The sequence below is a fragment of the Saccopteryx bilineata genome, chromosome 1 (assembly GCF_036850765.1).
Source record: "Saccopteryx bilineata isolate mSacBil1 chromosome 1, mSacBil1_pri_phased_curated, whole genome shotgun sequence".
In the NCBI taxonomy this organism is placed as follows: domain Eukaryota; kingdom Metazoa; phylum Chordata; class Mammalia; order Chiroptera; family Emballonuridae; genus Saccopteryx; species Saccopteryx bilineata.
Window position 1 is genome coordinate 398,285,520 of NC_089490.1, and position 27,615 is coordinate 398,313,134.

Sequence of the window (27,615 nt, forward strand, 5' to 3'; positions counted from 1 at the left end):
AATAAGTAAGGACATAGCTGTACTCAGCAGCACTATCAAAAGACTATATAATTGACATTTATAAACTACTTCATTCAACCATAGCAGACTATACATTCTTCTCAAGTTCATATGGAACATTCATCAAGATATTCTGAGCCATAAAATACACTTAACACTTTAAAAAATATATTTTTATTTATTTTTTTGAGATAGAAGAAAGAAGAGAGAGAAGTGGAGAGGGGAAGAAAGGGAGAGAGAGAGAGAGAAGCATCAATTTGTTGTTCCACTTAATTGTGCACTCATTGATTGCTTCCCATATGAGCCCTGACCGGGGCTTGAATCGGTGACCTGAGGGTTGAGCTGGTGCCCTTGTGATCAAGCCAGTGCCCTTGGGATTGAGCTGGTGACCCCAGGATTGAACAGCGCCTTCAGTATTTGAGTGGCCACTCTGGGATCGAACCAACTTATGAAAATTTATTAAATGCTGTTATCAGTGTTTGAGGGAAATTTACAGCACTTAATGCATACATTTGAGAAAAAAAAAAAGATGTGAAATCATTAACTTAAGCTTGAACTTAACTCAGGATTTTTTTCATTAACTTTCAATCAAAATTCAAGCAAAGTACTTACTTTCAATATTTTTCACAGAAAAATAAAAAACATCTCTCTTTTGAGACTCATCAATGGCCAGTAGAAAGGCCTACAAATCATGTATCGGTTTGTTTTACTGATTTACAGATGTGGGGGTCAGAGTCCAGTGCTACTTTGGGACACTGCTGATGAAATCCATTTTCATCAAGTAGACCTTTAAACAGTTTTTATTGCCAACTGCTGGTCATATCTCAGCTAAATATTTCTCTTTAACTTTCAAGAAAACGGCTACCTACCTGATCCTCAAACGACCCTGGAGAAACGGTTCCCATGGCCCCGCTGCGGAGGTGAGACAGGCCCATTAAGGAGACAGTGTGGTCAGGATCAACACATACTTCCTGTGACCTCGCGGAAGGAAACCTTTTTTCTCTGAACTCCTCGACAGTCACTTTGGCTCCCCTTGGGGCTCACCTGTTCGTCCTCAATGGCCTTTTATAAACTCCTGGATGAAGTGGGAAGCTTGGGCAGATTCCAGATCCTTCAGCTGGCTCTCCTCTGCGTCTCCTGCCTTGTGGTGTACCCCCATATTCTACTGGAGAACTTCACCGCCGCTGTCCCTGGCCACCGCTGCTGGGTCCAGATCCTTGACAATGACACCGTCTCTGCTAACAGCACTGGGATCCGCAGACAGGACGCCCTCCTGAGAATCTCCATCCCACTGGACTCAGACCTGAGGCCAGAGAAGTGTCGCCGCTTCCTCCATCCCCAGTGGCAGCTCCTTCCCTGGAGTGGGACCCTGTCCAACACAAGCGAGCCAGACACAGAGCCCTGTGAGGATGGCTGGGTATATGACCAAAGCGCCTTCTCTTCCACCATCGTGACTAAGGTAAGGGACCCCGTTTACTTCTTGTGAGTAGGCGGGCTGGGAGTTCAGGGATAACACGAGTAATAAACCTTCATCAACCATGTAGGCGCTCATTCTTTGTTTCCTCAGCAAATAGTCATTCCTTCTATTCAATGCCAGGCACCTACAGATTTCATGAGTCTAATGAACTAAAAAATAGACATGACCTTGCTACTATATAGCTTTTATTTTTAGGAAGACTAAAGATGAAGCAATTAATTTATGTACTATGTTTTAAATGTTTTGCAAGGTCAGTCACGCTCAACCATGCTTGGAAAGGAAAAATATCCGGGAAGTTGGTGAAACCCTCCAAACACAGTGCCCCAGAGCAGCCGTATGAGAAAATCGCAGCCAAATTCGGGCATCAGTACATCTTAAAGCTGCTCAGATGACTGCGTTCTGTAGGCAAGACTGAGAACCACTAAGTCTGAAATAATACAAGGCATTAATATAGCCAGCAGATGCAGAGGAGGCTTCCTAGAGGAAGTTTTGTTTAAGCTGAGACCCGAAGAATAAAGGTCCGCTAATGCAAAAAATAGAAGCTGGAGAGGAAGAAGGGTCCTGATATCTATATCTATATCATCTATATCTGTGTCATCTCTATCTATCTACATCTATCTATCTATTTATCAATCACCTATCTATCATCTATCTATAAAGAGTGTCATTTAAGCTGCTGCAATCAGATTTCCACGGAAGGGTTATAAGCTGCTGTGATGCTTTCCTTCCCTTCCAGTGGGACCTGGTATGTGAATCTCAGTCACTGAAATCAATGGCAAAGTTCTCATTCATGGCTGGAATGCTGGTGGGAGGTATCATCTATGGCCATTTATCAGATAGGTGAGTGACTCCGGATCACAGGTCTCTTTACTCTGGGGTGTTTCCATGAACTCATGAATCATTCTTCCCTGAACATCTATTATGTGTTACCATGTACACATTTACTGCAAACGGCACTGTCCTGGGGCTTTCGGGCCCCTCCGGGATCTAGGCGCACAGATGGAGAATTCCAGCCAACACGATGAGTGCCGTTGTGTCTGCTGTGAGCACTGTGCGCAGGGCACTGAAACAACGCCTCTGAGGGACGCGGCTGTAGTGCAGGACGGGCTGTAGAGAGGAGATGCCACAGCGGGGGTTTGGAAAGGTGAGAGAGAGCTGGCTGTGGGGACGGAGAAAGACGTAGCACAGCAGCAGAGTCGGCCAGGCGAGGACACAGATATGTGACACGCGCTGCAGACCACAGGTGAGGACACAGATATGTGACACGCGCTGCAGACCACAGGTGAGGACACAGATATGTGACACGCGCTGCAGACCACAGGTGAGGACACAGATATGTGACACGCGCTGCAGACCACAGGTGAGGACACAGATATGTGACACGCGCTGCAGACCACAGGTGAGGACACAGATATGTGACACGCGCTGCAGACCACAGGCAGACCCTCCTGGACCCTGGGAGCTGAGTGCTTGTACATTTCCAGAGCACGGATATGATATCCTTGTTCCCCAAGTGTGATGAGTAGACAGTCCTAGTAAATTTTTGGTGTACATAGCAATTTGTCTTGGTGGCGGATAAAGAAGATGTATTCTAGTAACTTTGATTTCCTTCTTCTTTTTTTTTTTTTTGAAAAAATAAAAAAACCCCAAAACTCCACAAAACAGCTTTTAAAGATAAATTTTTCAATTCATGTAAGGTAATTAATCTAATGACAACTGCTGTCACCATTGGGGCGTTAGAAGTTGCAGTGCCCTGTGCCTAACAGTAGTACTTCTGAGTTAGAGTGCCAGCCCACTGCCACCACCCAAGCAGGTCTCCTCAGAAGAGGATGGAGAACCAAGGTGCCCTTAACCATATAACACATAATGTCATCTGTTTCAGCTAAAAACTATGAACTCTGGCCCTGGCCGGTTGGCTCAGTGGTAGAGCGTTGGCCTGGCGTGCAGGAGTCCCAGGTTCGACTCCCGGCCAGGGCACACAGGAGAAGCACCCATCTGCTTCTCCACCCCTCCCCCTCTCCTTCCTCTCTGTCTCTCTCTTCCCCTCCCACAGCCAAGGCTCCACTGGAGCAAAGTTTGCCCGGGCGCTGAGGATGGCTCTGTGGCCTCTGCCTCAGGCGCTAGAATGGCTCTGATTGCGGCAGAGCAACGCCCCAAGATGGGCAGAGCATCGCCCCCTAGTGGGCGTGCCGGGTGGATCCCAGTCGGGCACATGCGGGAGTCTGTCTGACTGCCTCCCCGTTTCCAGCTTCAGAAAAATAAAAACAAAACAAAACAAACAAACAAACAAAAACTATGAACTCTGAATGTATGGCAGTAAATGTAGCGGAAGTGTTCAGAGTCACCAAAGGGGCCCACACTAACACACAGTGTAATTAAAATGGCAAAGGTTAAGGATAAAGAGAGACTCTTAAGAGCAGCAGTGGAAAGACAGTTACCTGCAGAGCTCCTCTAAGGCTGTCCTCTCAGCCGGTTTCTCAACGGAAACACTTCAGGCCAGAAGGGATTGGCACAAAATGTTCAAAGTAATGAAAAGTAAGGACCTACAACCAAGACTAGTCTATCCAGCAAGGCTATTATTTAAAATAGAAGGAGAAGTAAAGAGCTTAACAAACAAACAAATACCTAAAAGAGTTATGACCACCAAACCAGTATTGTAAGAAATGTTAAAGGGTCTCCTTTAAGAAGAAGAAAGAAAAAAAGAGAGAGATGAACATAGCTATAAAAAAATAACATGGCACCTGACTTGTGGTAGTGCAGTGGATGGAGCGTCGATCTGCAATGCTGAGGTCGCCAGTTCGAAACCCTGGGCGTGCCTGGTTCAAGGCACCTACGTGAAGGAACAGCCACTACTATGAGTTGATGCTTCCCACTTCTCCCTCTTTTCTCTTTCTTGCTCTCATCTCTCTAAAAGTTAATATATAAAATCTTTGAAAAAAGAACAACAAACAAAGCCCAAAATAAATAGAAGAAAGGAAATAAGTGAAATAGAGACTAAAAAACAATACAAAAGATCAATGAAACCATGATCTGGTTCTTTGAAAAGATAAACAAGATTGACAAACCTTTAACCAGAAAAAAAGAGGAGGACCCAAATAACTAAAATCAGAAATGAAAGAGGAGAAATAACAAGCAACACCACAGAAATACAAAGGATCGTAGGAAAATATTATGAACAACTTTATGCCAACAAATTGGACAATCTGGACTAAATGGACAAATTCCTAGAAACATATAGTTTTCTAAAACTGAATTAGGAAGGATCAGAAAATCTGATCAGACCGATTACAACTAATGGAATTGAAGCATTATTCAAAAAACTCCCAGCAAACAAAAGTCCCGGACCAGAGCCTTCGTCAATGAATTTTACCAAACATTCAAAGAAGGAAAAACACCTATCCTTCTCAAACTAGCCCAAAATTTTCAAGAGGAGGGAAGACTCCTAAGCTTATTATAAGATGCCAGCATTATCCTAATTCCAAAACCAGATAATGACACTAAGAAAGAAAATTATAGGCTATTATTCCAGATGAACATAGATGCAAAAATTCTCAACAAAATACTAGCAAACCAAATCCAGCAGCACATTAAAAGATTAAAGACCATAATCAAGTGAGATTTGTTCTGTGGATGCAAGGTTGGTACAGTATCTGCAAAGACATGATACGCCATGTAAACAAAATAAAGAATGGAAGATAAAAATCATATGATCACATCAACACATGCAGAGAAAGCATTTGATAAAATCTAGCCCCTATTTATGATAAAAATTCTCCAGCAAAGTAGAATTAGAGGGAACATAAATCAACATAATAAAGGCCATATGTGACAAACACAGTCAACATCATACTCAATGGGCAAAAACTAAAAGCATTTCCCTTAAGATCAAGAACAAGATAGAGATGTCTGTTTCACCACTTTTATTCAACAAATTACTGGGAGTCCTAGTCACAACAATCAGACAAGAAGAAGAAATAAAAGGCATCCAAATTGGAAAAGAAGTAAAACTGTCATTATTTGCAGGTGACATGATGCTCTATAGACTCCACCAGAAAACAACCAAAACTGATAAATGAATTCAGTAATGTAACAGGATACAAAATTAATATTAAGAAATCAGTGGCGCCTGACCAGGCGGTGGTGCAGTGGATAGAGCATAGGACTGGGATGCGGAGGACCCAGTTTCCTGACCTCGAGGTTGCCATTTTTTAAAGAAATAGAACAAAAAATTATCAGATTTGTATGCACCACAAAAGACCCTGAATAGCCAAAGCAATCCTGATAAAAAAAGTACAAAGCCAGAGGTATCACACTACCTGACTTCAAATTATACTACAGAGCCACGATAATCAAAACAGCATGGCATTGGAAGAAAAACAGACACACAGAGCAATGGAACAGAATAGAGAGCCCAGAATAATGGGCAAATAATTCACTGGGGAACAAAATTTTTGTTGCATCCACAAAAACACTGCTCTTACCTAATTTGAGTGTGCTGATCTCAAATCTGACATTAGTTTTTCTCTGTAAGCTACAGTTTTTTTGCAATTCAAGATTTTAGGTTTTCATCTTATTGTAAAATTTTCAACATTTAGTTTAACATCATGAAGTAGAATGTCTTCTCGGGCATCATCTTTGTGAAAATATAATAATTTATATAATGCAGTAAATACACTAATACACTAAAAGATGATTGCATCAGAATTTGTCTACAATTTCAAAATAGAACATATTAAAACACTTATTTTAATCATAAAATCTGTGCAAAACTTATTTAAATTCTATTCAGGCAAAAATTTGCATTTGTAGCTCTTGCGTTTGTGTACTTGTTGAGGACAATCTTGTTTGATGCTCACCAGTAGTCTGCTCATCACTAACAGCTCCAAGATTTTCGGGAACTAATCAACGTGACTGTTCAGGAAGTGAATCTTAATGCTCATGTTACATCCAATGTAGTGGAAAGCCAACAGCATCCTTTGAACCAGAAGTTCATAGTTTTCTGCTTTTTTGTTGCCAAGGGAGTTCTTTGTAACTGCCACAAAAGACTGCCATGCTGCTTTCTCCTCCTTATTCATCTTCCTGGCAAATTCTTCATCACGTATGACGGTTCGAATCTGAGGTCCATTGAATACACCTGCTTTTATCTTCTCGAAAGACAAGGCAGGAAAAGCAGAAATAATATGTTGAAAGCTTTCACTTTCTCTATTCAAAAAACTGAAAAAACTGCTTCATTAAAGCCAAGTTTGATGTGAAGTGGAGGAAAAATGATCCTGTCTCAATTAACTACAGGTTCATTCACAATTTGCATTCCTACTTTCAGAACTTCACGTTTCAGCCACTCCTTCTGTGTCCAGTGTTTCTCCCGAACTTGGTGTCCCACAAACACAGAAAGAAAGCAAGGATACTTTATGAAACCTCTCTGTTGTCCTAGCAGGAAATTTACCATTTTAAGATCCACACAAATGATCCAGTTATGCTCCTCATACTTCAGAAAGTTGAGGACAATTTTTTTTTTTTGTATTTTTCTGAAGCTGGAAACGGGGAGAGACAGTCAGACAGACTCCCGCATGCGCCCGCCGGGATCCACCCGGCACACCCACCAGGGGTGACGCTCTGCCCACCAGGGGGGTGGGTGGGTGGCAGAGCTCTGCCGCGACCAGAGCCACTCTAGCACCTGGGGTAGAGGCCAAGGAGCCATCCCTAGCTCCCGGACCATCTTTGCTCCAATGGAGCCTTGGCTGCGGGAGGGGAAGAGAGAGACAGAGAGGAAGGAGGGGGGGGTGGAGAAGCAAATGGGCACTTCTCCTATGTGCCCTGGCCGGGAATCGAACCTGGGTACCCCACACGCCAGGCCGATGCTCTACCGCTGAGCCAGCCGGCCAGGGCCAGTTGAGGACAATTTTTATGTCATTATAATCTTCTCGCAGATGAGTTGAATAACCAATTGGAATCGCTGCATAAACATTACCATTTTGTAGGAGAACACATTTCAGACTCCATTTAGAGTTGTCAAGAAATAGCCGCCATTCTGTTGGACTGTAAGTGGTAACATCTAGCTGGCTGAGAAGACTACTGATATCATGCCAGTAAATAAAGTGTCTTCAGGGAAAAAAGTCCACAAAACTTTGTTCACGCTTCCTGAAATGGGATACTTTAGCTGACTGGTGAGGTACATTCTTTTCTTGAAGCCTGGAGGCTAATAACTCAGCTGCTTTCTTTGATAGGCCCAAATCTCTTACTAAGTCATTCAATTCGGGGTGGCTAAACTGCTGAGGGGTTAATGACTGCTTGGCATAAAAAGAAGACCCTTCAGATTCTACAGTCATTTCCTCATGCATCTTATCAAAATACACTTGATCACCATGTTCACTTTCTTCGTCCTTAGAAGAAAGAAAACCATTGAAAATTGGAACTGGGAGTGTCTCAGAGTGTGGGATAGGTTGTATTGCTGAAGGAATATTAGGATATGTGATCATATGCCGTTTTTTTTTTGCCGATGCTCTTTGTATGAATCAGACAGAAATAACAGTCATTGCTGTGGTCCTTAGGTTCACGCCAAACCACAGGAATACCAAAAGGCATTCCTTTGTGCTTTCCTTTTGTCCAGTCACAAAGCATTTCCGCACAATTATGACACACAATATGAGGAGCCCAATTCTTGTCTTGATCGCCAAGGGGAACTTGAAAATAGGCAATATATGCACGTGTCACACATGATGAAATATTGTGCCTTTGACGCTGAAGTGTGTAACAGCCACATATATAACAGAAGGTGTCAGGACTATTCTTACATTTACGCCTACTCGAAGAAGCCATAATTTAATCTTAAAACAAAATAAGAGGGTGTTTTTATCAGATAATAATTTTTTACATTTAAAAACAACTACAAGCCTGACCAGGCGGTGGCGCAGTGGATAAAGCATCGGACTGGGATGTGGAAGGACCCAGGTTCGAGACCCTGAGGTCACCAGCTTGAGTGCGGCTCATCTGGTTTGAGCAAGACTCATCAGCTTGGACTCAAGGTCGCTAGCTCCAGCAAGGGGTTACTTGGTCTGCTGAAGGCCCGCGGTCAAGGCAAATATGAGAAAGCAATCAATGAACAACTAAGGTGTTGCAATGCGCAATGAAAAACTAATGATTGATGCTTCTCATCTCTCTCCGTTCCTGTCTGTCCGTCTTTCTGACTCTGTAAAAAAAATAAAAAATAAAAAAAATAAAAGACCAATGGGAAAAAAAATATCTAAAAAAAACCCCCAACAACTACAATTATGTAAAAGTGATGTTTGTAAAACATTAATTGCCTTGTGGTTATGTTCAATCCGAGAATCGTTGCCCTTGAACTCCAATTTAAAAACCAATGCATGCCATTAACTATAACAAAAATAAATTAAAATTGCATAAAAACTAGAGCATGCACTACAAAATGGATTTCATATTTGGAATCAGCGATGCAGAAATATATAGAAACAGTTCTAAAACCTCATGCAACAGAAAATGAAAAAAAAATTTGTTCCCAAGTGTAATTTTTGACGAAGGATCCAAAAACACACAATGGAGAAAAAAAGCCTCTTCAATAAATGGTGCAGGGAAAGTTGGAAAGCCACATGCAAAAAATGAAACTTGACTACAGTTTGTTCCTATGCACAAAAATTAATGCAAATGGATCAAAGACCTAAATATAAGATCTGAAACAGTAAATTACATAGAAGAAAACAGGTACTAAGCTTATGAACCGTGGCCATAGGGGGCCAAAAGTTTGGTGACAGAAGATGGTTTGACTTTGGGTAGATGGCTTTGCAAAAACAAAAACATAAAACATATAATTTGCATCTCTCTGATGATTAGTGACATTGAGCATCTTTTTTTATATGTCTCCTGGCTATCTGTCTGTCCCTTTGGAGAAGTGTCTATTCAAGTCCTTTGTCCATTTTTTAATTGGATTGTTTTTCTGGTATTGAGTGGTATAAGTTTATATATATATATATTATATTTTGAAAATTAACCTCTTATCAGATGTATTATTGGCAAATATGTTCTTCCATTCAGTGGGTTCCCTTTCCATTTTGTTGATGGTGTCTTTTGTTGTGCAAAAGCATTTTAGTTTTATATAGTCCCATTTATTTTTTCCTTTATTTCCCTTGCCTGACGGGGTATATTGGCAAAATATTGTTACATGAGATGTCTGAGATTTTACTGCCTATGTTTTCCTCTAGGATTTTTATGGATTTATGACTTAAAGTCTTTTATCCATTTTGAGTTTATTCTTGTGTATGCTGTAAGTTGGTAGTCTAGTTTCATTTTTTTGCACGTAACTGTCCAGTTTCCCAGCTGTTTTGATTACTACGGCCTTATAATATAGTTAGGTGTCAGGTATTTTGATCCCTCCAACTTTGTGCTTCCTCAAGATTGCTGTGGCTATTCATCTAATATTTTTGAACTGTGGCTGACTGCAGGTAACTGAAACCCAAGGTCACTGCCTTGAGCAAGGGGTCACTAGCTCAGCTTGAGCCCCAGGTGAAGACACCTATGAGAAGAAGCAGTCAGTGAACTAAAGTGAAGCAAACGACAGAGTGAGAATGAGAGTGCTTCTCACTCTCTCTCCTCCTTGTCCCTTCCTGTCTGTCTGTCTCTCATATCAATAAATTAAAAAAAAAATTTTTAATTATAGAGAAAAGCATTGCCTAATTTCAAACTATGCCTTCTTTTTAATCATTTTTACAACAAGTGGTTATCATCCCGGTATCTAACCTGCTTCCGTTTCCCAGGTTTGGGAGAAGGTTGATTCTCAGGTGGTGTTTGCTCCTGCTCGCGGTGGCTGAGACCTGTGCAGCCTTCGCTCCCTCCCTTCCGGTTTACTGCGCGCTGCGCTTCCTGGCCGGCTTATCCACCATGGCCATCCTGACGAACAGTTCCGTGCTTAGTAAGTAGAAACTTTGGCTCTTTGACATCTTCCAAGCCCTAATTTTGACTTTGAAATTCCAACTTTGTTTGAAGTCAAAATCCTGTTTGTGTTTTCTTTCAGTTATAGAATGGACAGTGCCCCGATTCCAAGCCATGGGGATGACCGTGACGATCTGCGGTGCTTGTGTGGGACAGATGATTCTGGGAGGAGTGGCTTTTGCCATCCGAGACTGGCAGGTCCTCCAGCTGGTGTATTCTATACCATTATTTGTCTTGTTTCTTTCCTCAAGGTATAAGCTGTCTTTCTTCCTTTGTCTTAAGAATCCTGGGATGCAGGCCCACGGAATAAGGACACAGAATTCTGTTAGGTCCTTAGTCAACACTTGAGCACGTGCTTTACTAATCTGTGCCTTATGTACAATTCAAGAAGCAGAACAGGCAGAGTTGCCAGCTAATAGCAAGGACACTCGGTTAACTTTGAATTTCAGATAAACAACATTTTTTTTGGGTATAACATCCCAAATATTTAACCTAAAAATTACTCATTGTTTATGTAAAATTTCTATTTATCTGAGAGGTCCATATTTCTATTCACTAACCCAGTAAAATGCAGGGTGTCTAATTAAAGTAAAATTTTAAATAAATAACAAAAACTTTTTAGTGTATGTCCAAAATATTGCATGGGACATAGTTACACCTAAGAATTACTCATATTTACAGTTGAACTGAATTTAAATTTAACTTGGCACACTTTTTATTTGCTAGATCTGGTAATATTCCCTTGAATACAAGGGGGGTCAATAGGACCCCTACTCTACATTCCCAGCTGTGAGGTACTTTCACGGAGAGGTCAGCCTCTCAGTTTCCTAGTTGTGGTGCAGGGGAACATAAGTGCCTATTTCCTGGAATGACAAAACAGGAGGTAGGGATTAGAGGGGAGGGGCAAGGCATTTCAGCACAAAGGATATGTGAAAAATGGGCAAATGAGACTTGGTGGCACCTCTGTCTTCTTCACTCAGGTGGCTGGCAGAGTCTGCTCGGTGGCTGATTATTGCCAACAAACCTGAGGAGGGCTTAAAGGAACTTAGGAAAGCTGCACACATGAATGGAAGGAAGAATGTTGGAGACACCCTAACCATGGAGGTGAACAGAAAAGAGAGTTGGTTACGGGATTCGGGGAAGACGTGACCTGACATATACACCAGATGGTGTCTGTAAAATGAATGAAGGGTGGGAATACTGGTCATCTTACCTAACTTACTTGGTTCTCAACATTGTTTGACTTAACATTGAGAGAGACCATGCTGTTGCTGAAAGACTTGGACACAGATCTTTTACTCAACAGAGGCAGATATCACTTAGTATTTATAATTGTAAAGACTGTACAGATTTCACCCTGGCCAGTCTGCTCAGTTGTAGAGCATTGGCTCAGTGTGTGGAAGTTCTGGGTTCCATTCCCAGTCAGGGCACACAGGAAAAATGACCAATTGTTTCTCCACCCCGCTCCCCCTTCTCTCTCTCTCTTTCTCTGTCTTCTCCTCCCACAGCCATGGCTCTAATGGTTCGAGCAAGTTGGCCCCAGGTGCTGAGGATGGCACCATGGTCTTGCCTCAGGCACTAAAATAGCTTGGTTGCCTGAGTAACAGAACAGTGGCTCCAGATGGGCAGAGCATCACCCCGTAGGGGGCTTGCCAGGTGGATCCTAGTTTGGACACATGCAGGAGTCTGTCTGTCTGCCTCCCTGCCTCTCATAAAAAAAAACAACTATAGATTTCACTTAGCAAAATGTCTTCAACATTTATCTATGTTGTAGCAAATGGCAGGATTTCCTTTTTTTGTGAATGAATAATATCCTATTGCACAATATACCACATTTCTATACCCATTGATGGCCATTTAGGTTGTTTCCATAGTTTGGCTTTTGTGAATAGTTCTAAAATTAATGAGTGTGTACAAATATTCCTTCAAGATCCTGTTTATAATACAGAATATACCCAGAAGAGAAATTATGCAACCATATGATGGTTCTAATTTTGATTTTTTGAGGAACCTCCATACTGTCTCCGTAGTGGCTATACCATTTCACATTCCCACCAACAGTATACAGAGTAGCCTTTCATTCACATTCTCAGCAACATTTACCTTTTTAAAAAAAATAACAGCCATCTTAACAGGTGTGACTTGATAACTCATTGTGGTTTTGATTTGTGTTTCCCTAGCAATCACTGATAACGAGTACTTTTTCATGTACCTGTAGTCATCTGCAGGTTGCCTTTGGAGATATGTCTACTCAGTTCATATGCCCATTTTTAAAATTGAATTATTTGGCCCTGGCCGGTGGGCTCAGTGGTAGAGCATCGGCCTGGCGTGCAGAAGTCCTGGGTTCGATCCCCGGCCAGGGCACACAGGAGAGGCGCCCATCTGCTTCTCCACCCCTCCCCCTCTCCTTCCTCTCTGTCTCTCTTTTCCCCTCCCGCAACCGAGGCTCCATTGGAGCAAGGATGGCCCGGGCGCTGGGGATGGCTCCTTGGCCACTACCCCAGGCGCTAGAGTGGCTCTGGTCGTAACAGAGCGACGCCCCTGGTGGGCAGAGCATCACCCCCTGGTGGGCGTGCTGGGTGGATCCCGGTCAGGCGCATGCGGGAGTCTGTCTGTCTCTCCCCGTTTCCAGCTTCAGAAAAATACAAAAAAAATAAAAATAAATAAAATAAAAAAATTGAATTATTTGACTTTTTTGCTCTTGAGTTGTAGGAGTTCCCTACATATTTTGAATATTAACCCTTTATCATACATATGGTTTGTAAATACTTTATCCCATTTTGTAGCTACTTTTTCATTTTGTTGTTTCCTGATTGTGCGGAAGTTTTTTAGTTTGACATTTCTCGCTTGTCTATTTTTCCTTGTTGCCTGTGCTTTTGATGTCATCCAAGAAATTATTGCCAAGACCAATATCACGAAGTTTTCCTTAGGAATTTAAAAGTCTCAGGTCCTACATTTTAGTCTTTAACCCATTTTGAATTGATTTTTGTGTACAGGGTAAGTTAAGTTCCCAATTTCATTTCTTTGCCTGTGAATACCCTGTTTTCCCAACACCATTTATTGATGACACTATTCTGTCTCCATTGTAAATTCTTGGTACCAAGGTCATAGATAAATTGACTGGATATACATGGGTTTATTGCTGGGCTCTATATGTTTGTTTTTATGACAGTACTGTACTGTAGCTTTGTAATATATTTGAAATCAGAACATATGATACCTCCAACATTTTTATGCTCAAAATTTTTTTTGACTGTTAGAGGTCTTCTGTGTTTCCATATGAACTTTAGGATTGTTTTTTTCTTCTTCTTCTATATCTGTATAAAATGTCACTGGGATTTTAATAAGGATTGTATTGAATCTGTAGATTGTTTTGGAATGTATGAACACTTTAACAATATTGGCCTTGAATTCATGAACATGGGATGTCTTCCCATTTTTTTGTGTTTGCTTTAATTTCTTCAGTGTTCATAGTTTATAGTATACAAGTTTTTCACCTTCTTGGTTAAGTTTATTTTTGGGCAAATTATTATTTTTGATGTTATTATAAATGATATTATTTTATTAACTTCATTTTCAGATACTTTGTTGCAATATATAAGGTCTACCGGAAAGTTCTGTCCATTTCTATCACAAGTTTCGACACATAAGCACATGTTTATTTGGCACATGTGTACCTCTCTATTTTTATTACTTAATGTATACATACTGACGTAGCAAATTAACTAAAACAAAGTTGATTCACGTTAGTCTTATGTGTGAAGCCATAGTGTACCCATGGCTACTGATAAAGTTCATTTACGAATTTCAACAAGGAAGAAATGCTACACAAGCATGTCTATCGCATCCACCATATTCCCTGGACTTAGCACCCTCTGATTATCACTTGTTTTTGTCCTTACAAAATTTTTTGAAGGGCAAAAAATTCAAAAATGAAGAAGATATCAAACAAGTACTGGTTCAATTTTTCACATCAAAAGATAAAACATTTTTCAAAACTGGGATATACAAATTGCCCTCATGCTAGCAAGAAATCATTAATAATAATGGCAATTATATTATTTAATAAAGTTTATTGACGGTAAAAAAAATTTGTATTTTGTTTTTTTCCAAAAACGGACAGAACTTTCTGGTAGACCTTATATAAAAATGAAACAGATTCCCCCCCCCCATTTTTCCAAGTGGGAGGAAGGGAGATAGAGAGACAGACTCTTGCATGTGCTTTGACTGGGATCCACCCAACAACACTTGTCTGGGGCCGATGTTCTGCCCATTTGGGGTCATGCTATTTTTAGTGCTTGAGGCAGAGGCTCCACAGAGCCATTCTCAGCAGCTGGGGCCAATGCGCTTGAACCGGCTGAGCCATGGCTGCGGGAGATAGAGAGGAAGAGGGGGAGGGTTGGAGCAGCAGATGAACACTTCTATATGCCCTGACTGGGAATTGAACCTAGGACAGTGATTGGCAAACTCATTAGTCAACAGAGCCAAATATCAACGGTACAACGATTGAAATTTCTTTTGGGAGCCAAATTTCTTAAACTTAAACTATATAGGTAGGTACATTGTTATTAACTTAATTAGGGTACTCCTAAACTACCTTTGCTAAAAACGTCGCATGCTATTAGGTTGCATGTGGCTTGCGAGCTGCGGTTTGCCGACTACTGACCTAGGACATCCATGCTCTGGGCTGACACTCTACCACTGAGCCAACTAGCCAGGGCCAACACCAGATTTTTATATGTTGATTTTGTATCCTGCAACTTTGTTAGATTCATTTATTAGTTACAACAATTTTTGGAGGTATCTTTAAAATTTTCTACATATCAGATCATATTGTCCGCCAACAGTGATAATTTTACTTCTTCCTGATTTGGATGCCTTTATTTCTTTTTCTTACCTAATTGCTCTAGCTAGGACTTCCAGCCTTATGTTGAACTGAAGTGGCATCCTTATCTAGTTCCAGATGTTAGAGTCAAAGCTTTTAGTTTTTCACCATTAATAAGGTGCCAACTTTTTTTTTTTTTTTTTAGTTTTTTTGGTAGTCTATAATTTTATTTTTTTAATGGGGTGACATCAATAAATCAGGATACATATATTCAAAGATAACAAGTCCAGGTTATCTTGTCGTTCAATTATGTTGCATACCCACCACCCAAAGTCAGATTGTCCTCCGTCACCCTCTATCTTGTTCTCTCTGTGCCCCTCCCCCTCCCCCTTTCCCTCTCCCATTCCCCCCTCCCCCCCGTAACCACCACACTCTTATCAATGTCTCTTAGTTTCACTATTATGTCCCACCTACGTATGGAATAATACAGTTCCTGTTTTTTTCTGATTTACTTATTTCGCTTCGTATCATGTTATCAAGATCCTACCATTTTGCTGTAAATGTTCCGATGTCATCATTTCTTATGGCTGAGTAGTATTCCATAGTGTATATGTGCCACATCTTCTTTATCCAGTCATCTATTGATGGGCTTTTTGGTTGTTTCCATGTCCTGGCCACTGTGAACAATGCTGCAATAAACATGGGGCTGCATGTGTCTTTACGTATCAATGTTTCTGAGTTTTGGGGATATATACCCAGTAGAGGAATTGCTGGGTCATAAGGTAGTTCTATTTTCAGTTTTTTGAGGAACCACCATACTTTCTTCCATAATGGTTGTACTACTTTACATTCCCACCAACAGTGGATGAGGGTTCCTTTTTCTCCACAGCCTCTCCAACATTTGCTATTACCTGACTTGCTAATAACAGCTAATCGAACAGGTGTGAGGTGGTATCTCATTGCCGTTTTGATTTGCATTTCTCTAATAGCTAAAGAAGATGAGCATCTTTTCATATATCTGTTGGCCATTTGTATTTCTTCCTGGGAGAAGTGTCTATTCATATCCTCTTCCCATTTTTTTATTGGATTGTTTGTTTGTTTGTTGTTGAGTTTTATGAGTTCTTTGTATATTTTGGATATTAAGCCCTTATTTGAGCTGTTGTTTGAAAATATCATTTCCCATTTAGTTGGTGCCAACTTTTTTACAATGAAAATGAGGACAAAAATAAATTGAAGAAAACAATATCGTAAATAAAAGAAACAGTTTATTCATTGCAACAATAATACACTATAATATGATAAATGCATAATAAAACATTTGTAATATTTTATATTGTAATTAAGCTTACATGCCTATTAATTTTTAATAATAATTACAAGAAAAAAGTACTCATTTAGATACAAATACAACACATCACACGCAATGGATCGACTCTGCATCCATTGAATATGGACATTTACAGATTAGTCTTCTAATATCAAAAATGAGGACATGTAGGAGGATACTTTTTGAGGGAGGACAGAACTTACAAAAGAAGGACTGTCCTCCCTAAAGGAGGACGATTGGTCACCTTACCATTAAGGATAATGTTAGCTGTGGGCTTTTCACATATAGAATTTAAGGTATGTTAGCATTTGCATGGAATGTCTTTTTCCACTCCTTCACTTAAAGTCTACTGTGTCCTTAAATCTAAAGTGAATCTCTTGTAGGTAGCATATAGTTGGATCTTTTTATTCATTCAACCACTCTATGACTTTTGATAGATGAGTTTAATCCATTTACAGTTAAAGTAATTATTGAAAGTTAAGTACTTACTATTGACAAATTATTGTTTTCTATTTTGTATTTTTTTCTCTTCTATTGCTGTCTTCCGTTGTGATTGCCTCCATCACTTCCTGAAAGGCAGGTGTAGTGGTAAAGCCCATGTTTTGTCTGAGAAAGTCTTTATCTTCTTACTTTTTAAAGGGTGTTTTTGATGAATATATTTCTTTTGATTGGCAGGTTTTCTTTCAGTACTCTGAATATATCATTCCACTCTCTTCTTTCCTGCGAGACTTCTGCTGAGAAATCCACTGGTCTTATGGGAGTTTCCTTGAATTTGATGAGTCACTTTTTTTTTTCTGCTTTCAAAATTATCTTTTTACCTTTGACTTTGGATAATTTAATTATATTATGTCTTAGTGTAGACCTCATTAGGGTCAGCCCATTTGGAATCTTTTTTTTTTTTTTTTTTTTTTTACAGAGGCAGAGATAGACAGGGACAGACAGACAGGAACAGAGAGAGATGAGAAGCATCAATCATCAGTTTCTCGTTGCGCGTTGCGACTTCTTAGTTGTTCATTGATTGCTTTCTCACATGTGCCTTGACCGTGGGCCTTCAGCAGACTGAGCAACCCCTTGCTGGAGCCAGCGACCTTGGGTCCAAGCTGGCGAGCTCTTTGCTCAAGCCAGATGAGCCCGCGCGCGACCTCGGAGTCTCGAACCTGGGTACTTCCGCATCCCAGCCCGATGCTCTATCCACTGCGCCACCGCCTGGTCAGGCTTTGGAATCTTTTTAACTTCATGAATCTGAATGTCCATTACTTTCCAAGATTTGGAGAGTTTTTACCCATTTTTTATTTAAATGAGCTTTCTGGCCTTTTTTCTCTTTTCTCCTTATGGGGCTCCGATAATGTGTATAATAATTTTTTATGGTTCCTAATTTCCTTAAGATTTCTTCACTCTTTTTCATTCTTTTTCCCATTTGTTCCTGACTGTGCAATTTCAAATGACCTGTCTTTGAATTCCTATGTCCTTTTCTTTTGCTCGATCAAGTCTTCCGATGAAATTCTTTATTAAAGTTTTTCAGTTCATTCATTGTATGCTTCCACTCAAGAATTTCTGTTTTTCTCTTTTATGGTTTCCATTTGTTTGATGAATTCCTTATATTTTTTACTGTTTTCCTAATTTAATCTGGTTGTCTTTCTGTGTTCTTTTGTAGCTCAATGAACTTCTTTGAGATTGTTTTGAAATATTTGTAGGTAGGTTTTAGGTTTCCACTTTTTCTTAAAAACTGGTTATTAGTGCTTTATTTTGTTCTCTTGGTGGTTTATCATGTTCCTTGATTCTTTGTGATCCTGTAGGCTTGTACTGGTGTCTGCATTTGAAGAAGCAGTCACCTCTTCTGGTCCTTACAGTCTGGCTCTGGCAGGGAAAGCCCTCCACCAGTCACCAAGGCTGGAAATTCCAGGAAGGCCAGTTGGTAGGGTTCATCAGTGGGCCTGCTTCCTGGGTCTGTGGGCAGTGGACCTGGTGCAGGTAGGAGATCCAAGCTTGGTTCCCAGGTCTTTCCTGCCCATCTGACATAAATGGAGCTTTGGACGGCAATCCAAGTAACTGCATTTGATCTTCCTGATCTGAACATATAACATACACACCCTTTCTGATGTTGGGCAGCCTTCTCAAATTCCATGCTTAATGACGGAGGGCAGTTTGACTTTGGGTGATGGGTATACAACATAATCAAATGTCAAAATGATCTGGAGATGTTCTCTCTGAATCTATGTACTCTAATTGAACAATGTCACCCTGTTAAAATTAATTGTCTAAAAAGAATTTCATGCTTAATATGTGTTTGTTGCTACAGAATTTCCTTGACGCTTCTTTGACTCCCTAATTCACCTTTCTTGCCACTTTTACATCTGTCAATGCACCTTCCATGGCTGTATTTTCCAGTAGACAGACAAGGAAGTGACCTATCTTGTCCTCCTCTGTTGGGGACCTTACGATGCATACCATGTTGTGACAACTGAAGTTTGTTGTTGTTGTTGTTGAAGGTTTTGAGATCTGCCATGCAGGAGGAGCTGGAGGCCGCACAGACCAAACCTCCTGTGTCTGATTTGTTCCGCACGCCCAACATGCGAAAAAGGATCTTTCTCCTGTCCTTTGTGAGGTAGGCTTCACAGCATGCAGGAGGAAGGGTGAAATGGTGGAGATGTGATTCTGTTTACTGCGAAGGATATAACGTGCTCTAGGCACAGAGTGGAGGTGAAACATGAGGAAGCCGTAAAGATAATTGCTATGTTTAGAGATAGTCGAAGGGTCGTGCAAAGACTGACATGGAACTCACTGCATGATGACGAGTGTTATCATGTCTCCTGACCAGGCACCTCGTGGAAACTGAGGCTGAGAGCCCCAATCATGGTACCGATTTCGACTTTATGTTTCTTCACATTTGTTTCTATTTCATTTGAGGTAAAACTACAAACTGTAAAGTGCACAAACAGTATAGCTCTATGAATATTTATACAAGTAAATATGGAACCATCACCCAGATCGGGTTATAGAAAAAGCTCTAAAACCCTAGAAGGCCCCATCGTGTGTCCTCAAGAGCAACATTCCCCACCTCCAGAAAAACTTATTTACAATTATGACTTCCATCATCATATAATATTTTATGACAGTTTTAAAATCATTACCATGCAGAGACGGATTCTACAAAACTGACCAGCCCTTTATTTGCTACCCCCACCCATTGGCTGCTTGGCTGACAATATTTATTACCATCTTTGGCGTGACATCGGCTCTAAACCTTACGCCTTTCTCATTCTTCTTTTGTTCACCACAGATTTGCAAACTTCATCCCCTTTTATGGCATGACCCTGCACCTGCAGCACTTGGGGACCAATGTTTTCCTGTTCCAGGTTCTCTTCGGTGCAGTCGCCCTCCCAGCCAATTATGTTGCGCTGTTGGCTCTGAATCACCTGGGCCGGCGAGCAAGCCAGGTGCTTTTCCTGTTCCTGCTGGGGAGCTCCATTCTGGCCATCACAATGGTGCCTCAAGGTGAGAATGGAGAACCGGTTGAAGAAAGGCCATATCAAGCCCTGGTCAGTTAGCTTAATCCCAAAACCCAAGGTTGTGGGTTCAATCCCCAGTCAGGGCACACACGGGAAGCAACTAATGAACGCACAGCTAACTGGAACAACAGATGAATGCTTCTCTTTCTCTCCCTCTCTCTCTCACTTCCTTTCTCTGTCTCTCTAAAGTCAATCAATAAATTCTTTTTTTTTTTTTGTATTTTTCTGAAGCTGGAAACAGGGAGACAGTCAGACAGACTCCCGCATGCGCCTGACCGGGATCCACCCAGCACACCCACCGGGGGCGACGCTCTGCCCACTAGGGGGCGATGCTCTGCCCCTCCGGGGTGTCGCTCTGCTGCGACCAGAGCCACTCTAGCGCCTGGGGCAGAGGCCAAGGAGCCATCCCCAGCGCCCGGGCCATCTTTGCTCCAATGGAGCCTCTGCTGCGGGAGGGGAAGAGAGAGACAGAGAGGAAGGAGGGGGGGGGTGGAGAAGCAAATGGGCGCTTCTCCTATGTGCCCCGGCTGGAAATCGAACCCGGGTCCCCTGCACGCCAGGCCGACGCTCTACCGCTGAGCCAACCGGCCAGGGCCTATAAATTCTTTTAGAAAAGGAAAGAAAGCCTGAGCAGGCGATGCACAGTGGAAAGAGCATCGAACTGGGATGCAGAGGACCCAGGTTCAAAACCCTGAGGTCGCTGGCTTGAGTGTGAAGTTACTGGCTTGAGCTTGGGATCATAGACATGACCCCATGGTCACTGACTTGAGCCTGAGGTTGCTGGCTTGAGCAAGGGGTCACTCACTCTACTGTAGCCCCCAGTCAAGGGACATGAGAAAGTAATCAATTAACAACTAAGATGCCACAACAAAGAACTGATGCTTCTCATTTCTCTCGCTTCCTGTCTGTCCCTCTCTCTGTCTCTCTTTCTGTCTCTGTCACACACACACACACTCACACACACAGGAAATGTCTTCCCCCTTTTCCTTAGGGAATGTACTCACACGTACCCAAGGTCAGATGGAAAGGGAGAATATGGTTCTAATGATCTCCTAAAACCAAGCTGAGGATTTAGGACAGACTGCCATTTAGTGGTGAGGAAAGAGTCACAGGTGAGTAAAAATCAGTTCACATAGAAGGTTGTGTTTACCATATCTCAAAGTACCTGCTAAGTCAGGGGTCGGGAACCTATGGCTCATGAGCCAGATGTGGCTCTTTTGATGGCCGCATCTGGCTCGCAGATAAATCTGTAATAAAAAAATGTTAAAGATATAAAACATTCTCATGTATTACAATCCATTCATTTCCTACTGCTCATGTTCATGGTTGTGGGTGGCTGGAGCCAATCACAGCTGTCCTCCAGGAGAACACCAAACTTTTATTGGATAATGCGTAAGGTAAACAGATCGTTGTGAGGTCAGGAAGTAAACTTCTCTCCTTTAAATCAAGTAGTCAGCTAGCTAATTGCAGAAACCTTTTTGAAGAAGAAGATGGCTAAAAGAAAAAAAGATGAGGAGTATCGTACTTTTCAGCAGGAATGGACAGAGGAATTAGCCTTTGTGGAGAGAGCAGGTTCTGCAGTGTGTCTAATATGCAATGATAAAATTGCATTGATGAAATGGTCAAATATAAAGTGGCACTTCGACACACGCTATACTACATTTACATCGAAATATCCAGCGGAGGACAGCAGGAAGAAAGCATGTCAAGAGCTACTGTGCAGAGTGCAAGCTAGTCAGCAGCAACTCCGCGTTTGGACCCAATAAGATGACTGGAATTCGGCTAGCTTTGCTGGTGCTTTAGCAATTGTGAGAAACAGAAAGCCATTCACAGATGGGGAGTATGCCAAAACATTCATGCTTGATGTTGCCAATGAACTTTTTGACGACTTTTCGGATAAAGACAAGATAATCAAATGAATAAAAGACATGCCTCTGTCGGCAAGAACTCTTCATGATCATATTATCATGATGGCAAATCAAATTGAGGCAACACAAGTGAAGGACATAAATGCAGCACCATTCTTTTCTCTCACCTTGATGAGTCAACAGACGTAAGCCATTTATCCCAGTTCAGCGTGATTGCAAGGTATGCTGTTGGTGACACACTACGTGAGGAAAGTCTTGCTGTTTTGCCTATGAAAGAGACAATAAGAGGGGAGGATTTATTCAAGTCTTTCACTGAGTTTGCTAAAGAAAAAAAATCTACCAATGGATAAACTTATTTCGGTGTGTACTGATGGTGCTCTGTGCATGGTGGGGAAAAACAGAGGATTTGTAGCGCTCCTTCATGAACATGAAAAGAGACCCATCCTAAGTTTTCACTGCATCCTACATCAGGAGGCGCTTTGTGCTCAGATGTGTGACGAGCAGCTTGGTGAGGTGATGTTGCTGGTCATTTGGGTGGTCAACTTTATTGTTGCCTGAGCTTTAAATGATCACCAGTTTAAAACACTGCAGGGTAAAGTTGGGAATAATTATCCTGGTCTGCTTCTGCACAGCAATGTGCTTTGGTTGTCAAGAGGGAAGGTGCTCAGCCACTTCGCGGCTTGTCTGAGTGAAATCTGGACTTTTCTTGAAATGAAAAACGTCGAGCATCCTGAGTTAGCTAACACTGAGTGGCTCCTGAAGTTCTACTATCTCGTGGACATGACTGAACATCTGAACCAGCTCAATGTGAAAATGCAAGGTGTTGGAAATACAGTCTTATCCCTCCAATAAGCAGTGTTTGCATTTGAAAACAAGCTGGAACTCTTCATCCCCAACATTGAAACAGGTCATTTACTACACTTTGAAAAACTGGGAGAGCTTAAAGATGCATGCACAGCAAGTGACCCTGCTCAATATCTTGATCTCCAGCAGCTAGCGGGCTTCACATCTAATCTCCTGCAGTCATTCAAAGCGCGCTTTGGAGAATTTCGTGAGCGCACTCGTCTTTTTAAGTTCATCACCCATCCACACGAGTGTGCAGTGGATGGCGCCGACCTAAGTTACATCCCCGGTGTCTCCGTCAGAGATTTTGAGCTACAAGCTGCTGACTTGAAGGCCTCAGACATGTAGGTGAATAAGTTCAAGTTACTGAATGAAGATTTGGAAAGAAAGACTTACACGACAGCAAGCAGAGTTGGTGAGCAAACACAAGTGGGGAGAAATGAAAAAACTTCAACCCGTGGACCAGCTGATTGTCAAAACTTGGAATGAGCTTCCTGTCACATACCACACACTGCAGCGTGTGAGTATTGCTGTACTGACAATGTTTGGCTCTACGTATGCATGTGAGCAGTCTTTATCACATCTAAAGAATGTTAAGACCAATCTACAATCATGTTTAACGGATGGAAGTCTCAACGCCTGCATGAAGCTTAACCTCACCATGTATCAACCAGATTACAAAACCATCAACAAAACCATGCAGCACCAGAAGTCGTATTAATGGTAAGAAGTACTTTATTCATCATTGGTTAGCAACAGCATAACAGCGTTATTAAAAAGAATTCAGAGACTTATTTACTTTAAAAGTGTTGGTCTTACATAAAATGCATACATTTTCTTATATTTAGTGTTAAACATATTGTATGGCTCTTACGGAATTACATTTTAAAATATGTGGCGTTCATGGCTCTCTCAGCCAAAAAGGTTCCCGACCCCTGTGCTATGGTGTCATTTATTCCTGGCCATTTCTCTAAGAGAGCAAATGATCACTTGCCCTTTAGCCAGTCACACTTGCAATTGTAAATGACAGCACTGTGTCCTTTATATACAGTTGTGTCTCACGTGATGACACAGTTCTCTCCCTTCCTCTGTGCTCCTTCTCATTACTGCAGCTTCCGTTCCAATTCACTCCCTGATCTCCGTGTACTCACTTGTGTGTCTTGTCACCACAACTGCAATCCTGGAGGTCTTCTTGACTTCCAGGACAGAAAGGTCTATTTTCTTCCAGCAGAGAAGTGTACAACAGGAACAAGGTGTTAAGTAGTTCAAGTCTCTCTGAGACTCAATTTTACTAAATCGAATAACCAGATGTAATGGAGAGAGGGACCCATCTGGCCACCATGCTTCGCTAACTCCTCTGTAGCGATGAATTTATATTTTACAGGGTCCGAGATTGGCAGGCTCTCATGTTGAATGTCAACAATAATGCAAGTTTGCTGCCTTACAACAGAGCCCACTCTAGTGTTGTGATGCTTTCACAAGATTATTTTTTTTAATTGGGTAGAAAAGTCTAACATTTCTTTTCCCTAATACAGTTCCTTATTCTTGCATTTTCAAATATTATTCTAGATCAATCTACTTTCCAGCTTATCCATCAACATGAGTCCCATTCTTTGATTAATCTCTATCCCAGTACTACTGGTGTTCCACGCCAATATCAGTTCTATTTATTTATTTATTTTTGTATTTTTCTGAAGCTGGAAACGGGGAGAGACAGTCAGACAGACTCCCGCATGCGCCCGACCGGGATCCACCCGGCACGCCCACCAGGGGGCGACGCTCTGCCCACCAGGGGGCGATGCTCTGCCCATCCGGGGCGGCCAATATCGGTTTTAAACTCTTCAGGGACATTGATGAGTTGCATCCCTCAGTAATACGACAAATGACAGTCGTACATGACACACGGAAGGCTGAGGAGACTCTGGACAGAATAAATTAAAGCAAACTCTTGCTGGTCTCCTGTTGTCCTGTTCATCTTGGGCACATTTCTGATATGTAGGGAGAGGAGACAGTAGCTCAGTTGTTTAGTCTCCACTGAAGTGGTTACGCATCGATGTCATATTTCTCAGGCTTTAGTCACAGCACAGGCTCCGCCTCCAGTGTCTGCTGCCTCCATGCGCTTCTTCTACGACACATCCAACGCGTGCAAACATCTTCCACAGCATCTTTTCTCACTAATGATTTGGGGGATAGTGATTCCACCAGCTCAGATTTCCTGTCTCCGCTGTCTTCCTCTCCAGAAATGCAGACCCTGCGAGTGGCCTTGTCAACGCTGGGAGTAGGACTGACCTCCGCGGCTCTCATGTGCTCTCTCGCCCACGCAAACGAACTGATCCCCACCATCCTCAGGTACGCGGTCTCGCGTGAGCTCCGCCAGGCTCGACACAGACCTTTCCCTGGTAATTACCCTTTACAGCCATAAGTCAGCGGAGACTGTTTAGTTATCTAAACAAGGAATGATAACAATGACAGTTTACGGCCAAGTTTATTTAAAGCTGACTTTCGCCAGCCATGGGTTGAGTCCTTTAATGTCTCATCTCATGTGTTCTTCTGAAACATGAAAGGGTAGAAGCTATGGGTGAGAGTATTTTTTAAATAATGAAAGTGTCTGAATGCACTGCACTGTGTACTGGAAAAACAATGCAAGCAAATCAGAGCATATTTGAAATGTAACAGTATATTGTTGACCTTCATGTATCTAAACATGGCTGTGCTGTTTCACATAATCAGAGCAAAATAATTATGACAAATTACACGTGTGGGTTTTTGCCAGATGACTTTTGTGTTGTTTGCCTTCCAAGGGTAACAGCTTCAGGGATCATTGGAATAGTCGGTAATGTCGGGGCAGCCCTGGCGCCCCTCCTGATGATCCTAGCGGTGTACTCTCCCCACCTGCCCTGGGTCATCTACGCAGTCTCCTCCTTCCTCCCTGGCCTCGCTGTATTCCTCCTGCCTGAAACCAAGAACCAGCCTCTGCTGGACTCCATCCAGGATGTGGAAAAGGAGTGAGTAACCCCCCTGGCTGTCCTTTAGGGGCACTGTGTGCTCTAGTCTGCGATGAGGAAGACGAAACACAAAGGAGACCACTGTCCTGTAGGCAGGTTTAGACCTAGACAGTTTGCATGTGGTCAGTGCCCTTGGTTTGGGTCCAGCCCTCCCTACAGTGACCTCAGACTCCCTCAAGACTTCTAGGTCACACAGACCAGCTCCGCCCAGCCTACACCCCTGGAAGGTGTCTCACACACATGCCCTGATCCAAACACCAGCTTCTCATCCTCAGACTCTGACAGCTGTCGGCCCAGTGCGTGCAGGAAGCTCTCTGGGGCTGCTGGTTCCTGGAGGTCTGTGGACACCCTGGTCGCGGAAGGGAGGTCAGGGAGAGGACCAGCACCCCTTCCACAAGTGAGAGTATGTCTCAGGGCAAGGGGTGCGACCTTTGACATTCAGACCATGTGGCTATTACTGGGAGTGGAAGTGTTGAGAGAAAAGGAAAAACAGTGGTGAATATTGGTATTTCAGACAAGAATTGGAAAGGATTTTTTGTAAAATTTAGTGTACATTCCTTGCCTTTTCCAAATCCTTTTGGCCAATGCCACAGTGTCCAAAGGTAAGAGTGGAAACTATTAAAGCTGCCTTCCCAGATCCTGCCCTGGAAACTTGACCTCTTTCTTCATAAAACGTACTCAGATTCTCAGGGTAGGGGTCAGTTTTTCATCAAAACTGGTGGGTCAAGATTGATCTTGCTCTAAAGAATACAAAACATGTCTTTTTCCCCCATGTCTTTAATTTTTGTGTGTGTTTCTTATTTTCCTTGTATTTGTTCCAGGAGAAAAGGCTCAAGAAAAGCAAAACAGGAAGACACCTTCATGAAAGTGACACGGTTTTAAGGAATTCCAGAAACTAGAAGCAAGTTGGGAGAAGATGAGGTCGTTCCTCAATACTGGCAAACTTTGGGAGATGAATAAATTAAAAGCTATAACAAAAAAAAAAGAATGGATCCCTTTTACAATTGCAGTACTGAATAATTATGTATAAAATACCTATGATTAATCATAAGACATTTGGGGAAAGTCATCATACTTTTAAAGAAACTATAATAAAATATGTGTATAAATGTTGGTCCCTAGGATCTTGATGTTTCAGGAAAGATAGAATAAATAGCATTTAAAACATTAATTCAACCAGTAGAGAAATGCAAATTAAAACCACAATGATATACCATCTCACACCAGTCAGAATGGCGTTCATCAACAAAACAACACAATAAGTGCTGGCGAGGATGTGGAGAAAGGGGAACCCTCCTGCACTGCTGGTGGGAATGCAGACTGGTGTAGCCACTGTGGAAAACAGTATGGAGATTCCTCAAAAAATTAGAAATGGAACTGCCCTTTGACCCAGCCATCCCACTTATAGGAATATATCCCAAGGACACCATATCACCGACTGAAAAAAAGAAACACACCCCCATGTTTATGGCAGCATTGTTCACAATAGCGAAGATCTGGAAACAGCCCAAGTGTCTGTCAGTGGACGAGTGGATTAAAAAACAGTGATACATATATACAATGGGATACTATGGGGCTATGAAAAAGAAGGAAATATTACCTTTTGCAACAATATGGAGGGACCTGGAAACTATTATGTTGAGTGAAATAAGCCAGGCAGAGAAAGAAAAATATCATATGACCTCACTCATTTGAGGAATCCAATGAACAATGTGAACTGAGAAACGAAATTGAGACAGAGGAGGGATCAAAGGGACCAGAGGAAAAGAGGACAGAGGGAAAGGGGATGATAGGATGGGATAAACCTGAAGGGAAGGGGGG

The 27,615-nt window shown here is 41.9% G+C and overlaps 1 protein-coding gene across 4 annotated transcripts; it reads left to right on the forward strand.

Annotated features, from left to right (window-relative positions):
- The first annotated feature begins 786 nt into the window (after positions 1-786).
- Positions 787-27,615, forward strand: LOC136318836 (organic anion transporter 7-like). Of its 4 annotated transcripts, none has more exons than XM_066251798.1 (10): positions 787-1,459; positions 2,214-2,317; positions 10,243-10,397; positions 10,506-10,668; positions 11,398-11,521; positions 19,059-19,174; positions 19,850-20,064; positions 25,030-25,138; positions 25,591-25,794; positions 26,616-27,615. In XM_066251798.1, exons 1-10 carry the CDS (start codon positions 1,058-1,060, stop codon positions 26,674-26,676), a joined length of 1,653 nt encoding a protein of 550 aa, XP_066107895.1. In that variant the 5' UTR covers positions 787-1,057; the 3' UTR covers positions 26,677-27,615. The 4 variants fall into 4 exon arrangements, with proteins under 4 accessions (XP_066107895.1, XP_066107894.1, XP_066107897.1 ...); XM_066251797.1 differs by having other exon boundaries at positions 10,500-10,668; positions 26,616-27,614; XM_066251800.1 differs by having other exon boundaries at positions 10,500-10,668; positions 19,059-19,169; positions 19,926-20,064; positions 26,616-27,614.

Bases quoted from the DNA above. Each gene is read 5' to 3' on its own strand.
- LOC136318836 (XM_066251797.1), top strand. From the start codon at position 1,058: ATGGCCTTTTATAAACTCCTGGATGAAGTGGGAAGCTTGGGCAGATTC. The intron at 10,398-10,499 runs GTAAGTAGAAAC...GTTTTCTTTCAG, and splicing joins GACGAACAGTTCCGTGCTTA to TTATAGAATGGACAGTGCCC. The intron at 20,065-25,029 runs GTGAGAATGGAG...CTTCCTCTCCAG, and splicing joins CATCACAATGGTGCCTCAAG to AAATGCAGACCCTGCGAGTG.